Source organism: Corvus cornix, chromosome 3, assembly GCF_000738735.6.
Source record: "Corvus cornix cornix isolate S_Up_H32 chromosome 3, ASM73873v5, whole genome shotgun sequence".
Lineage (NCBI taxonomy): Eukaryota > Metazoa > Chordata > Aves > Passeriformes > Corvidae > Corvus > Corvus cornix.
The window spans coordinates 93,172,440-93,188,970 of record NC_047056.1 but is presented as its reverse complement, the minus strand read 5'-3'; the positions used below and the strand labels follow the sequence as shown (position 1 = coordinate 93,188,970).

Below are 16,531 nucleotides of genomic sequence, written 5' to 3'. Positions count from 1 at the left end.
AGGAATAGCAATGACTTTTGGCTACAAATCCAAATTTGGAGAAGGTAAACATTTCAATATTTACAAAAAAAATTTTGGAAAACATTATTTCAGTGCAGGTCTATTGACAGACTAAAGAAAATTAGTTATACTTAACAATGCTATCATTATTCAATGTACATTATGCTTCTGCTTGAAAAAAGAAATCATTATGCTATGTGTGATAGAAATACATGACGAGTACTGTGTAATAAAACAGGTAAAGACACTTCTGGAGAATTTAATTCTGTCCTGTATTTCAGACTGTAGATATGTCATGAAAATAATAAATGTTCAAGAAAATGTGCATCACACTTGTTCATATAATCTAAGTCATTATATGAAACACTATACTGCCTATGAGCCAGCTGGTACTCAATTATTTCTTGATATGGAAAACTGCTCTTTTAAATTGGGCATGACTGACATTAATCGAAGGAGAGTGAATATATGGGTTAAATACTATTTTCTGAAACAGTTCCTGAATCCTAATTCAGAGACGTGTGACGTAACAGACAACTTAAATGTAATTTCTTACCTACACAGCTTGGTACTGTGTCATTCCACTGAGCTAAGGCATTCGGTACAGACTGACATCGGATAGCTTTAGAGCCTTGTAGCAGATAGCCAGGACTACACTCAAATCGAACAACAGAGCCTGCTGAAAACTCAGAGCCAATTCTCCTTCCATATCTAGGTTCTGGAACTGAGCTACACTGTGTATCACTTGTGCGTGGAACAGCTGTATAAAGAGAGAAAAAATAAAAAAGTCATGAATACAAATGACAGTCATAATAAAAAAACCCCAGACCAATATAAATGTTGATTGTTTCTTGTAGGACACAGCTTAATTCATGTTACTTGCTCTGCTCCTGTATTCTCTAAGAATGGACTAATGCTTTAATGGCTGTTAGCTAGAATATGGTTTTGGGCTGTGACTGTGTACAGTTATGTAAGTGCCATGGCAGCTTGGAGACCATTTGACTTTGGATGCATGGCTTTAGACATGAGAAGATCGGTGGGTGTTTCTGCGGCCTTCTTCAATGACAGGATCCTATATCTACCACCTACTTCACTCAATAAATATGGGGTCTTTGGCTTCTCACTCAAACTTTCTCATTAGAAGGCCAAAAATATATTGTGGTGTAGCTAATCAGATACAAAGACAACATAATATCTTACAAATATTTTATTTATCATATTGGAGAATATAAAGTGATAAAAATACACCCTCCAGGCTATTTCAGTGTTTGCTGTTGACAACAATTATTTTTACCAATAACGTCTGGGAATACATAAACCTGATGTGATTCAAGAACAGTTAAAAGACTGTAAGCAACATATAAAGAGCAAAATAATAACATTCATTAGAAGCCCATGGAATAGTTTTCCCTTTGTCTTCATTATTTATAAACACTTCTCAATAACAGGTATTTTTTATACCTATTGACTGTTGGTATTGTGCATGTTGTTTGTATATCAAACTTGTTCTTACTACATTTCATTTTGCAGTTAGCTAGTAACTGCCAATTAAAAAAAACCCTAAAAATATTTATATAGAAAATGACAGGTATAATTTGTGTGCAATATCATCTATGTTTCACAGTATAATAAAGGTACATTAAAAATAATCTCATTAAATATATGCATTTTTTCTGTGTGAGTGGCATGTTCAAAAGCTTTGTTTGATCAGCTTGGTTTGTTCAAGAATTAGTTTTAGAGCATCACTGCATCCAAATATGAACAAGTAACACCATGAATACTGCCTGCCATTTAGCCCTTCAGTAACAAAGATATAAAATGGCACTGGGAGTTGGGGAGGCAGGGAGGGGGAAAGAAGGTGGGTGTTACACTTTATTCCTGTCAAATTTTCAAGCATGATGCTTCTGGCTTACTAATGTACACAGAATCACAGTCATATTTAGTTGTATTTTACAGCATTATGTTTAAATTCCTTTTCTGGTCTGTTAGAGTGAAGAGTGGTATTTCTATCTGTTCATGTGCACAAGTGTACACACACCCCCCACACTTGTTCAGCTACCCTGGTCACTAAGTAAAAGACAAGGTGTATGAAGCCTATACTTATTTTCATATTGATAACTTCATGCTCATCCTATTTCTTATACTGTCATTTGCTCTATTCAGAATCATTATTATTTAAGTTTTAAGTACTTGTAAATACTCTAAAAACTAACATTTCAAAACAAACTGGATATGGAACACTAATTGAAATCAATCTTATCTTAAATCTAGCATTAAACACTCAACACATTTTATCAGAACATTAAAAGTTCTCATTTATGATTACATTATGTTCTACCAGTTTTCAAAGTTGCTACCAGATATAACAGCTAAGTTTGCACAAGGTTTACTGAATGTAGAGAAAAGCTTTTGCAAAGATTTAGAAATAATTGATACTAGCAATAACAGAAAAATACATTCTCTTTTTTACTAATATGCAGTGAGTTGATTCATCAGACAAGTTCAGACAGATACAATAACATGTATTTTTCTTCTAAATCAGTAGGTTGGATAGTTGCAGAAGATTTTCACCTTGAAAGCTTAAGAAAGTTTTAAAATGTATTCAGGATTTAAAGAATGGTCAGAGATAAACTAGCATACTCCTGGGGAAATGCACAATACAGCAAAAGAAAAGCAAATACATTTTATTAAGTTTTTTCTAGGTTATAAGGTTAAACACCTTATACAGTTTAAACAAACAACTTACCTTTCAGCAAACTTTATATATGTGGCTTTGCTCAAATAAATAGGAATTTGTGATTAAGTGCTCCACAGGACCTCAGCATCACACAGATGCTCTATGAAACTTGTTCATGCATGCAATTCTAACCATGGGAAGAAACTGTTCTGCACTTGTGGAAGGATAATGAAGAAATCATAGTTCCAGGATTTCACACAGTCACAGTTCTTCCTGACCATAACCTGCAGGCCAGCTGCAATCTGCCAGGTCACTTCAGCTGACCCAGCTTGCTCTTTTCTGGTCTTTTATTGTGATTAATAGCCTTTTCTCCACCCAAGTGTCTTCTGCACAAGCATTATTTAATCTTTCTTTCCACATTATTGTATAATGATTACACTGGAATAAGTGATGACTTTACAACTGCCTAGGTGATGATGGCTGCTTACACATCCAGTCGCATGATTGAGTGTCATATGCCTGGAACTACAGCTTCTGCCATGTAATTAGGCCTTAATCCATCCCCTGATCAGGACTACTTGTTCAAACAGGTGTTTTTGCCATGAGATAAATAATTCACAATTATGTGACAGCAAAGGGTTCAGTACATTGTTGTGGACAAACCAGTCTTGATTCAGGGAATTAATACTTAATTATGATTAACTTATTACCAATTTTACACAAACTTCTGATCACTGATTCAGGAATTAAAAAGAAAGAGGACACAAACAATCAAACAAGTTAATTAAACAGTTTTACTTCATTCTCACCAGGCTCAACTTCGAACACCTATCCTCCCCTTCTTTTTCTCAACTTCCTTGTGTCCATCTCTGTCGTATCAATGAGGTGAGAGACAACACATGAGGCTGAGGTATGTGCTCACTTTTTGCTTTCCCCCTGCAATGTACTTAGCATTACTTATCTTTCTCCTCCTTTTTGCTTCTTCAGGTTTTCATATCACTCTGTTTCTGAATGTTTCTCCTCCAGTGTGGATCAAACATGGGCTACAGCTGCTCAAAGATGTTCCCTACTGCAGAATAGGACTTTCACAGGCTGCCAACCCCTCTGAGCTGTTCTCACTCCAGCAGGTGTTACCCACAGGCCAAAGTCCCTTTGTCAGGGAGGGCCTCTTTCTAAGAGTGCCTCCAACAATCCCTCCAGCAGCATCTCTAGCAGCACATATCCAGAAGCATCTCTGCCCCAAAGCAGTCACTCTCTCATATATTTTTTGAGAACAGGCACCACATGGTCCTCTGAATAGTGGGAGTTTTGGCATGTGAGAGGTTGCTTATACCAGCTTCACAGGATGCTGTTTGTGAGAAGGACATGGTAGCTCACAGCCTCCTCCCATACAGGTCACCACCTCAGCCACCTGCTAGTTAAACTTTGAGCTTCTCACATGTATAAAGCTTATCTGCCTTACCTAAGAGAATACATGCCCCGACTGAAAATTTCAGCGTCACTCCTGGAATATTTTCTATTCATGGCGTGAAACTCTTGCTCAGCCTTCTGCCACCTTTCCCTATGTATTTTTTCACTCAATTTCTCAAAGGGGAGGAAGCTATAGAAAAAGAAATCCTTTCAGTTTCTCTAACCCTCGCCTAGCATCCATGTCTGGAGAATCCCTACAACAGCTGTGCAGGCAAAGGACACTTTTTAACAGTCATTGAAGAACATCCTACAACTTTCAGTACCAGCGTCAGGAAATTTGCATACATGCACTAGCAATCCATACATTTTTGGTGTAACTAGACCTTTTAGCACCTCTCAACAAAGGATGTCAGATCATCTGGTTTCATTATAATATTACTTTACGAAAGTTATTTTCTTGTGAGCAAGGTATCTCTGACATGATAGTAAATGTAAGGGCAGTTTACTAGCACTCTTAAATTAGTTCACATAGCAGAAATACTTTTTCAGACTAAAAGCCGATATTTTACTGAGATCAGCCATGACAGCCAGAAACATCCACAGCTACAGTGTATCAAATTAATCTATTACCAGCAAGACTCAATGACATTTAAAATTGACATTGTGCTCAGTTTTTCAGAAGTTTTCCTAATACTCTGTTAATGGTTACAGTGAGATAAGAAATGCCAAAGATGCACATCACTCTATGTGGTACTATTTTTTTTTAATCCTCCCTCTGTTTTAAAAAGAACAGCCTTAAGAATAGATGCAATGCAAGCTATAGATAACAATAAAGTGAGGTAGTTCCACACTGTTTAAAATGGGGTTTAAATAGTCTCTGCAAAAATGTAGTAGTTTCATACATGTATAAAAAGTTAGGAAAATAGGTCTGTTTCTCTAAAATGTGACACAGCTGACCGCTCAGCTGAAATGCCTCCAAGATTATTTCAGTTGGAAGAGACCTACAACAATCATCTAGTCCAACTGGCTTTCCAATTCAGGACTGAGTTAAAGTTAAAACATATAATTAAGGGCATTTTTCAAATCCCTCAACCACTGACAGGCTTAGGGCATCAATCATCCCTCCAGGATGTCTGTTTTAAAGCAGGACATAACGTGTCATGGTAGCACATACAAGCAGTCTTATTTCTGCTCTCTAATTACATTTAGCAGCCAATGTGTGGTTGTGCATTTTATTTTTGCCACAAATTAGATCAACCTGATTATTAAAAGCACAATCTTCTTTTATTCTTATTTCCCTTTCTCTTCCTCATCCTAGTATGCTAACTTTCTTAATTATGCTCTTTAAAATCTCAGTTGACCTAATAAAATAGCTCACACATTTGTATAGCAAGTAAAAAAGACAAATATTAAAACCCCATAAATTTTTGGATGATAGGTTTACTTTTTAAGGAAGAAACTCTGTACTGCTGCAGCCTGAGTTATACAAAAATATAGGCTCTTGTTTCTTAGATGATGTCATAGCAGGAAGACGAGCATAAAAAAGCCTGAAAAAAAAATCCCAGTCTTCTTACACATGATTGTTCTTAGCATATATCAACATACCTGACCCTAATATTTTGGAAGACTGGATATTCCTTCAGTCTCATTACAGACATTCTTTACCTATTGCATTAAATACAAGGAAAAGTGATGACCTGAGAAAAGAAATGAAGGCATAGATGACATACCCAGATAAAAAGAAGTTTTTTAGAAAGTGGCATCACAAAAGCCATTAAATCTGAATCAGAAGCTAAAGCCCCTATCTGATGGTTGTTCAAACCAGAATGTGAAATAAGCAAGCAATAACTTTTTTCCCTCTCGAGCCTTCCTTTTAGCTTTTGCCTATAGTGTTGTCAACCTAGACTTCTCAAGCTGTATCACAGAGGCATTCCATTTTCTATAGTAATTATCCTCCGTTTTTCAGTAAATGTTTCATACTGCTGTGAAACTAAATTGAAATCAGCCCAGTGGAAAAGTGAACAGGGAAGAAGGTCAACCTGGAATAGAGGGCAATAAATAAAATGATTGACTTTGCAGACCAGATTACTATGTTCAATGTGAGAATGGATGTCATTTCTGAAGTATTTAAAAGGCTAGCAAGCAGGTAGTCTTTGGAAGTATGATCACATGCTTTGAAAGAAGAGAAAAAAAATCTCAAAAAGATAGAGCTTATTAAATACCACTAACTCATTAACTAATATATGTATACATATATAACTGTGTTTAGTAAAACTCTCAAGATATATATTTTAAATATATTAAAATCCCATGGTATTTAAATAGCTTCATGATTGTCCTGAGACAAATAAAGTGACTTTGCCTAACTCATTTTGTGCTCTCATTTGTTAAAATCTATTTCTTAAAGTTCCTAAAAACATAAATATCTGAAATGAAGCATAGCATTGTGCTCACCTGGAGACTTCCTGTTCAATAGCCATCTATGTGTTTATATATACAGCTAATAAAATCGTGGGGTTTTATCACTATGAATTCTTTAAAAGCAGCAAGAAATAACACTTTAGACATAAGAAAACCAAATAGAGTAAGACAGAAATATGTCATTCATATGCAAATTGATAAGAACTCAAATGCTGACAGCTCTTTTCTAATTCCAGAAGTTTATAGGCTCCGTCTTTTGACTAATTTAGGATGATAAGTTTTAATGCAAGTGTGTGTAAGATCCTTTTGATGTGTAATAATGTCAGGTAAAAATATCTTGAGATATATCCAAAGTAGAATGTGCAGTCATGGTGGTATCTTTCTATAAACACAGAAGTCAGAAGGCTAAAAATCAGTCCTAACAAGCTCCTTACAAATATGGAAATATTCTTGAGGTGAGACCGTTCTTTCCATTTATTTGCTGTGTCAAACTAGGACCATGCTCCAATGTTTAAAGAAAAAAATTTAAAAAGTATCTAGGAATCTTAATAATATTATTTAAAACTATCCAAAACTACTTTTACACTTCAATTTAGTAAAGGTGAAATGGTAGTATACAATAACCACAGTGTGCAATGACTGTCTCATTAAGCTTACTGAGTATGTAAGCAATACATCTAGTGAACTGCCCCGAAGTCAGCTGCTTTGGGACTGCATTTGTTGCCCATACAGGCAATGGACCTGTAAGCACTGCTCCAGGTGTCACCAGACTGCATTGAAGACTCAGGGATCAGCTAAGTGTACTAAGCTGTTCAGCAGAATGCTAACAGACTTGGCCATGCTGTGTCATTCTTGCATTTCACCTGCAGTGTGCAGACATGCACATAATGTCTCCTCAAGTTCAGCTGGGTCAAAAACAGACCAGCAAGTCTCCCACCCACCCTTCAGTACTGAAACAGCCTGATGGTCTCTGCTGCAGCAATTTTCTCTCCAAGCTCTCCAAGAAGACAGAATTCCTTAGCAGCCTGGACAAAAACTCTTGAAAAATCAGCTGGGAATACTGAAAAAGACTAATACAAATAAGCACGCTCCCAAACCCCTTGAGCTCACTCAGCAGTAAGGGAGCAACAGACTGCAGACTACTGAGAAAGGCTGGACATATACAAGTCCATGAGGACAGACAGGATAAACACAGCAACTGCTGTTTTGAAGCCAGTCTGCCATGAGGAGAAGTCCCTGATCTCTGGAAAAAGGTTAAGACTACACTCACATTTAAAGCAATACGTTAAGACTTATGCAGAATTAAAAACAATACAATTCATGAAATTGGCACCAGTGTCTTCCACCAAAAGTAGACACGTTTACCTTGGTAAACAAAGTGAAACCCTCTGGCTGATGCCCCACTCTTAGCACTGAATCGCAGAAGAATTTGATTAGATGTAGCCAAAGGCAATGTCTCTCCTACAAATGGAAACAGAAAACAAATACACAAAACAGAAACAGTTTTAGCTCTTCAATATGTAATCAAATATGCTGTTAAAACACATAGTTTTATGTTTTCCTCTATAGTTAAAGAAAACATAAACAACATTGTACAAAATTAAATTTGCCATTGTCAGAACAAAAAGATTTCATGATTCAACAAGAGAAACCTTCTGGATTTACTGCAGCAGTTGGAACCAGAGCTCCAACAAACTACTTGACTGGAGAACCCTACTGCCACTTGGGGCCAAAAGTATTAGAATCCTTTTTAGTTAACTCTTTTCTGTGACTGAGAGCTTTACTTTGCCTTGCAAAACACATTAAACAAATAAAAGCATTTGAAAAATGCCACAGGAATCTTCATGGAATGCTTACCATTTCAAAACTAAAACTGAGAGAGAGCAAACCCACGACTTGTTTTATGTAGTGGCTTCAATAAAATATATGGTCACACATGAACTATATTACATTATTAACTATCTTATAGCATTGCAAATTTTATTTCTGATTTGAGGATTAATAAAGATATTTAATGTAATTTAACACCTTTCCTGACCTATCTGTCGGGAGTCATGATAAAAGTTCAATAATGAAACACTCTAGACAAAATTGCAGTACTTCCACAATGATTCCATTACATATGACTACTATTTTTTTCTCACTGGACTGCATAAACCCATATTTTATGAAATTCTACAGAAATGAATGATGATTTAAAATATCTTATATAACTAGGTATATAATTCTTTCACTTTGGTTAATTTTATATTATTGCAACTAGTGATTCCATGTAACAGAATCCTGAATCATTGTAAATCAGATATGTCAGATATAATAAATAAAAATCAGAATTTTAAGTTCCCTTCAAGTATTTTTAAATGTCTGCTGTGAAAACAGACATTAGTTTCAACTTTTCCATGACAGCTTGATGCAGTAAAATTTGGTGCTTAGATGGGCTGTCTCTTAAAATGAAAAATTTAATTTTGTTTTGTTGCTAAACTCCTGTCAGTAATTCAACAAATCTTAGAATTTTTTGTGAACTCTTACTATGACACAAATAGCTAGGATTCACCAGAGGAAAATTAAAAACTGAGTTTTTCATATAATAATATACTTATTAGAAATCAAATAGATATGTTACATTCTTTTCATATGAAATATTTCTCCAATTATTCAAAGTAAAAACCAAGAAGCCATGAATAGCCCGGTACTGAAAAAATTTTAAACTCACATATAAACTCTCCTAAATACTACAAGTGTTTGACAAGTCACATTCATAGCTGCAGAAACATACTTACATATCACTGAAGATTAACACAGTCATTACACATGCACACATTGGATATTTGGCCATGTTGAAATCCATATAAGCTTAATTATGATTTCACAAGGTCAACATTTTGCTATAGTTACCTGAATGCAACAGCTGGCCTGCTTTTAGTCTAAGTGCATGTTTGCATACAGATAATTGCATTTTGTAAATACAAGTAATTTGTGTTTAAATTAGACATTCAGAATATGTAGATGTGTATTTCAAAAAGTTTAGGGGCAGAGAAGATAATTATACCATCCAATCTGCCCTCTTATATAGAGATCAGAGAATTTCATTCAACTCTTTCTATACTCACCCAAGTGATCAGTTCTTGCCTAAACCATATGTTCCAGAATAATGTCTTGATTCAAAGATTTAGAAAGGTGTTCCATTCCCCTTCACATCCTGTTCCAATGACTTTATTTCCAAAGTAAATTCATAACATTCTCCTGATTATATTTTTCCCATACCGAACTGTGTAAGAAATGCATACTTCCTTTCTTTATTAATTACCTGAGTGGGATCCAGACAGTGAACTAAGTAGTCTAGCCTGAGAGTTTTCTCCATCAAATAATTCTGCCACATCATTCAAAGCTGTCTGAAAATAGGCAAATTGTCCAAACACCACTACATTAAAAAAAAGAAAAAAAAGAAAAAAAAAGTAAAAAAGAAAAAGAAAAGGATAGACAGGAAAAAAATAAAAAGAGAGGAGATAAAAGAAGAACTTAGTCTTCAAAATCAAATTTAAGGATGTATTCTGCTTGTCTTGTTTATTAATGAATTCCTGCACAAATTTTTCCAACTTACTTCATTGTGTAACATGATAAAACAGCTGCATTAAACTTAAGCGATAAGAATATTTTTTTTGTTCATTATTTCCATATTTTTAATTAAACCCAAATTTATTAAATCACGCTTTCACCAAAACTGTGCCCTCCAGTCAAACAAGTCTTATTGCTTAGGTACCTATGAGAATAAGAAAACGGAATATCTAAACAGAAAGGTTTGTACCAAAATTACAGTGCCATCTATAGCAACTATTAAGGAGCATCTATTATCATATAGGATTAGTTGCTTACCTGGCTTTAGTCTGAGGAAGATTTTTTTAAAGTTATTGATTTGTTAAATTTTAAAAGTTGCATTAGTACTTATTTTATCAGAAGGCTATAAAAGCTGATCAAATACTAAAAACACCAGTGTGTTACCAGCTTTGACATATTGCTACACTTAATTCGCACTTCAGCTGTATATAATTTAAAGTGTATTAATAAATCATTTAATTATACATCTCACTAGTAAATATCGAATAGTTCACTGAATTCAAATATCATATAGCAATAGAAACATGAAGTAAAACCAAGTAAATAAAAATATTATTTTTTCACTCTAGCCATCTATATTTTATTTACAGCTGAGTCCTTACAGGTTTCATTGCACATAGAAAGTACCAAATGCATTAAGTTGGTGTGAATTCAGCCTTTAGGTAAAGAAGTAGTAAAATGAATCTTATTGCTACTTGTCTGGACTTAGAAAAAACCTGCTTTGTAGAAAACTATACCTTACCTACAATTGCACAAGTTTTACAGATTTTGTCCAAGTATTTCAACCCATTGAAACAATCAGTTTTGTGATTTTTCACAAACGCTTCTGGTTCTTTAATGTAAAACTGCTTCCCTTCCCTCCACTGTCCACTTTAAAAAAATATGATTCTATGCATCTTGCTCTTGTTAAAACATGAAAACCAAAAAGTTAAAATGTAGGAGGAATATAAGAACTTGTTTTCTGACACCTGATTTTACTTTGCAGGAAGCTTGAATGAATGATTATCCTATGATGATGAACAATGTAATCAATGAGGATATTCAGGATACATTTAGGTAGCAGACATAGACGCCTTACCTGAAGTCAATTGATTACTCTAGGGAGAAGTAAAACGTTAAAACCTTAGAATCATTTTCCATGTCAGGAATATATTTAGTTTTTATAAATAATTTGCAATACAATGTAAACTTGAGGTCATTATTACACATAAAGGACATTTGAACAGTAGAATGATGATAATGATTGATAAATCAATAGAAGAAATTCTTACCAAATTCTTTAGGGACAGTTATTGAATAATGACAAGTCTGTCCAGCAGTGTAATTATGAGGATAATTTGGTGACAAAACCACTCCCTCTGATCCAGTATACTGCCCTCCACATGGTGCTGGAAACAAACACAAAGAAACACATTATATTAATTAGAGTTGACTGTATTAGTTAAGCCTGAAAATAAAAATCTAAAGATCCCAAAATGACACTTGCTTTTTCTCAGGATATAATTTTATTATAATTTCTTTAAAATTAGAATACATGCAAGTTTTACTTGACTACAATTATTCCCATAGGACTGGAAGTATAAGTTATTTAATTGAAAGATACTGTAAAAAAAGACTTTAGATTGGGTTTTTATTTGAATATCTGTCTATATCTATCCATGTTAAAAACAGGTCAGGAAAAAATATGGTACTGCATAAAAAAATGGCACAGAAAAATACATAGATATGCTGACACTACCCTGCACAGAATGCCAAGGATTCTGCTTTGTGAACTATGCTTGTATTGCCTTTTTTTCATATCTTCCTAGATGATTATGAAAAGAGCATATAGATTATACATATAAAAAAATCCTTGGCTTCATATGTATATTAAAAAAACAACAGAAAGGTAAGAGAAATTTTTAGAGCTACAGAAGTTAGAAGGGATATTTAAGAACAGTGGAGCTCAAACCTCCAAGACAAGTCAGGATTTATATGAGTAGTAGTTCTGTCTGTATCATGAGAAAAACAGTAACAATGAATACATGGCATGTTCCTCCATGTATAGGCTGTAAGTGTGGCATACTAAGGGACTGATGGAGTGGCTGTTTTTAAGTTCAAACATGTCCTTGTGTTGGACATTGATTTGTATACACTGAAAACAAAGTATTGCTGTCACTCTTCTCTTTTGGAAAAGTCTGGCTTCCTATCAAAATCTTCATCAAAATATTAGTCTTGTATTAAATTAGTTACATGAATTTCAGTGATCTTTTTATTGTGAGAAATTATTTAATAAAAAAACTATAGTTTTCACCAGAATAACAGATTGTTGTAAGAAGTTACCTTACCCAAAAAACAATAATGAAATTATTTTATAAATAAATAAATAGAAATAAGGTCATTAAAAATAGCATAGCCACATTAATTTGGTTTTAAGCAAGGAAAATATCATTCTGCTAAAAGGAACAAAGTAAATCAATATTACACTGCTGTGGGCATCTTACATATAGCAGAGTACAATCTAACACCTTCCTGGAAAGTAGCTCAGAGGACGACCTGGGGCCCAGGTGGACAAGGTTGTTAGAGTGGGGCTATGAAAGTACCCTGTTACCAACTCCTGGCTCTGCAGACCTAGCTCATGTGGAGCTGTGCCTAGTGAGTGAGGGCAGAGCCTGTGCTTGGCTCTTAGCCCTTGTTGAGCAGACCTGTTCTTTCTGCTCCCTGACAGGTCTTTAAAACCATGCTTGAAATATCTCCACAAGTGTGACTTCCTTATAAAAAAAGGCAGCAATTAATACTACAAATCCTTCTCTTAGCTGCTTGTATGAATTATTTAAAAATTCAATGTAATGATAGAAGATGAGAAGTTTGATCTATCAGTAGGCAGAATAGGATTATGTGGCTGAGGTGAAACTCAAATATCACAAGGAATTAGTTTATGGCATGAATTTAAAATCTTTATTATTTCCTTCTCTTTTTGCTTTGAGGATATCACAAATTATGCCACAAAGTCTGATTACCACATGAAATTCTCAAGTCATGAACATTTCACTGGAATGAAAGTGTATCACTTTTAATTTAAAACAAACTCCAAAGTTATGGAGTTGTAGAAATATTTCCTTCTAAGTTGTGCTTTTCTATAATTAAAAATCTAAAATTTTGCAGGAGACTATTTTTCACCATAAATAAACTAATACTTTATGGATTTTATTAGCTAATATATGTAAATTGTTTTTGATTTGTTAAAATTGTTCCATATGTATGTATATACACAATACAAACACTGAAACAAGGAATAGAGGATAAATTAGTTAGCCACATTTCTGAGATGTCATTTTAATTTTTGCCTCAGTAACTACAATTCTTATTCCAAGCTGACAATTAATGCAGTATTGAGATGGTTGTGGTATCTATTCTAAATAATACTGGGTGTCTCAAGAACCTTACATATTACATTGTAATCATTATGAACATGTGTTGATTCCAGAGTTTAAAGACATTTTTAAATACTTAATACATTACTGACTAAGCTATAGTCCAACAGTCATCATGATTCTTATTTTTCGACCTCAGATTTGTTTTTTTCTTACACAAGCTGTATGTGTAGAAAGTGTAAACAGCCTCAGGGACTGAGAAACTGAATTCGCTGGGGGGACAAGGGAAATGGTAAGAAAACAGTACATACCATTACAAGATGGCAATGCTCTGTTCCATGCTGGTTTTCCATCTGCACCAATTACACATGTTATAGTTGAAGGTTCAATAATCTTATATCCAGAATCACACTGGTAAGTAATGGTTGAACTAAGCTTAAAGTCTGTTCCAATCCTTGTGCCATTCATGATGTTTCCAGGATCAAAACAAGCTTCCCGTGGCTTTTCTGTTAAAATGAATTACAGTAAATCTATATACACTTTCAATTAAAAAGAACATCAAAAAGAACAATTATCAATGGGTTTTTTCAATCACTTTAAATTTTTCAACAAGTTAGTAATATATTATTCTTGTTGAATCATGGATCATGGATGTTTGCATAAGATTAAAAGAGGAAATTATACTGAGAGGATCTAACCAAGAGCATTTTCTTCCTACCTTTTTTTAGCAGAACCCTCCAGAAGCTGAATGATTCCAATAAAGTTCAGTATTTAGTATTTAGAAGAAAAATGGCCAGTTCTAGAATTCACCACTTCTATATACATATATATTATATATATATATTGTTGACAAAAGGAAGATTATGGAAAATGTGGGTCCTCTCCAGAAAGAAATGGGAGACCTGATTACCCAGGACATGGAGAAGGCTCAGATAGTCAATGACTAGGGCTTGTAGAAAAAGGACAAGGGGGAGTAGCTTCAAACTGAAAGAGGGTAGGTTTAGATTAGATACAGGGAAGTAATTCCTTACTATGCGGGTGGTGAGGCATTGGAACAGGTTGCCCAGAGATGTTTTGGATGTCCCCTCCCTAGAAGTGTTCAAGGTCAGTTTGGATGGGGCTTTGAGCAAACCGGTCTAGTGGAAGGTATCCCTAACATGGCAGGGGGGGTTGGAACTAGATGATTAAGTCCCTTCCAACTCACTGTTCTATCATTTTATACATTTTATATAAAATATTGAATAATATACATAAGAAAAATGTTAAATTATTAAGCAGAAGCATACTGTCCATCAAGTACAATAATTTTCTTAAAGACAGTATTCTGTTCTTGTATCTTTTATTTTTACCTCATTATAATTTCATTTAACTTCCAGTTGCATAGAGGAACTGATATCAGACTATGCCGAGAATAAAAATTAGACGCACAGTAAAAATGTGTGTGCACATTTTCAATCGCCGTCTTTATCTCTTTATCTCTTTCTGCTCAACACTTCATTTTCTTTCCTTGCAGGCCTTGCAGATTTCCTGGAACAAATTGCTTTCCCATTTTTTTGATATTTTTTTTGGACAGGGACAAACAGTCTAAGATTTCATTTATGGCAATATGACAATTACTTTGGGAAGAAGAACCTTGCAAGTATGGAGAATAATGCATGATTCTGGATGACAGAAGAAGACTAAATATAAAAACAATTTTATAGGTCTTTTTCATTCCTCTCTCTTTTATAGATATATATTTTTTTGTATTTCTTAGATCTTTTTGTCTTTCATTTTTAACATGTACATTAATGTGGTTTGCTTCCATTGTCAAGAATAAGAAGCTGAGGCAGCACTTCTGCTGCTGAAAAACAGCTTGATAAAACTCAGCAAAGATTATAATCAAGCCACAGACAGCATCTGTGACTGGGAAAGAAACCAGCATCTTCAATGATTTTCTGACTTTAATAAACAGTCAGCCTAACCCAGTCTCTATCTAGTAAGAGGCACCCCCTCAAAAAAAAATGCAATTACTATCCAGTAGTATTTATTCAAAAATGCATTTGTAGATTCAAAACAATGTGGAAAAGAAAATGTATTAGCATGTATTGACAAGAAAGAAAAAACAGTCAGATGGCATTCTTGGGTAAGACAATTTCGCTGTTGTAAAACTTTTTTCCAAATGTTACTTTTGATGTGCATCTTCTACCTATTTTTTTTTTTTCTGGAAGATGAAAAAGTGCATAAGTGATGTGAAAGAGATTTCATGAAATAGGATTTCTGTATTCCTTCACGTATTAACAGAAAATAGTTTTTAAAACATATGTTAATGCATCAAAGTATTTGGCAGTTCAGTTATGAGTACATACAGAAGTAAACAGATTTGAGTCTCAATAATCACTAAATAACATTTTTTCCTTTTATTTAGATTACCATGAGAACAGTACCTTTATAGTCAATGGCAAATCCTGACATTCCAACAGAAGCATCACTGCGAAAAGCCAGAAACAGACTGTTACCACTGCTCTCTATTCTTTCAGGAGCCTGTGAGCCTTGAAAACTGCCAATTAGAGGACTGTTGGAATCTTCTCCTTCATAAATATGTAGAAAATCATAACTGGGTTCCATATTGAAACTGAAAATAAAGGGAAAAAATAATTAAGTCTTCAAGGTTTTTTTTAATGAGTTAAACATTACTGTGACTGTAGCTGCCAATTTTATGCCTAAACATTTTCTTCTCCAGAAATAAATGTCTTTTTAAATGTGATTCACAGTAAAAGTTCACTAACTTTCAATGGAGTTCTTTTTACCATTTATATGAACACATTCAGCTTTCTAAAAGCCATCATGAATATCCTCCCACCTATCTTAAACAACTCTATCAAGATCATGGAATCACTTTCTTCAGAAAGGCTGCCTCTTACCAGTGACCACAGGAATGAACCAGAAAAGTAGCTTGAATTAAAAGTCCAGATTTAGTGGGCTAAACTGGATTATACTAATTCCACCCATTACAAACATAAGTTTATAATTTTAGAAACAAGATGCTGTCATATGGATAGAACACTATCTTGGA

At 34.3% G+C, this 16,531-nt stretch overlaps 1 protein-coding gene across 1 annotated transcript in view; it reads right to left on the bottom strand.

Moving 5' to 3' along the window:
- The window catches only part of CSMD1 (CUB and Sushi multiple domains 1), a 1,117,781-nt gene that overhangs the window by 159,102 nt on the left and 942,148 nt on the right, over nt 1-16,531 (bottom strand). Inside the window, exons 29-34 of the mRNA XM_039568608.1 lie at nt 15,903-16,090; nt 13,788-13,982; nt 11,395-11,511; nt 9,816-9,929; nt 7,874-7,969; nt 557-760 (exon numbers count right to left, since the gene is read on the bottom strand). Of these exons, the coding sequence (XP_039424542.1) occupies nt 557-760; nt 7,874-7,969; nt 9,816-9,929; nt 11,395-11,511; nt 13,788-13,982; nt 15,903-16,090 (914 nt within the window). The remainder of the gene's footprint in view (nt 1-556; nt 761-7,873; nt 7,970-9,815; nt 9,930-11,394; nt 11,512-13,787; nt 13,983-15,902; nt 16,091-16,531) is intronic.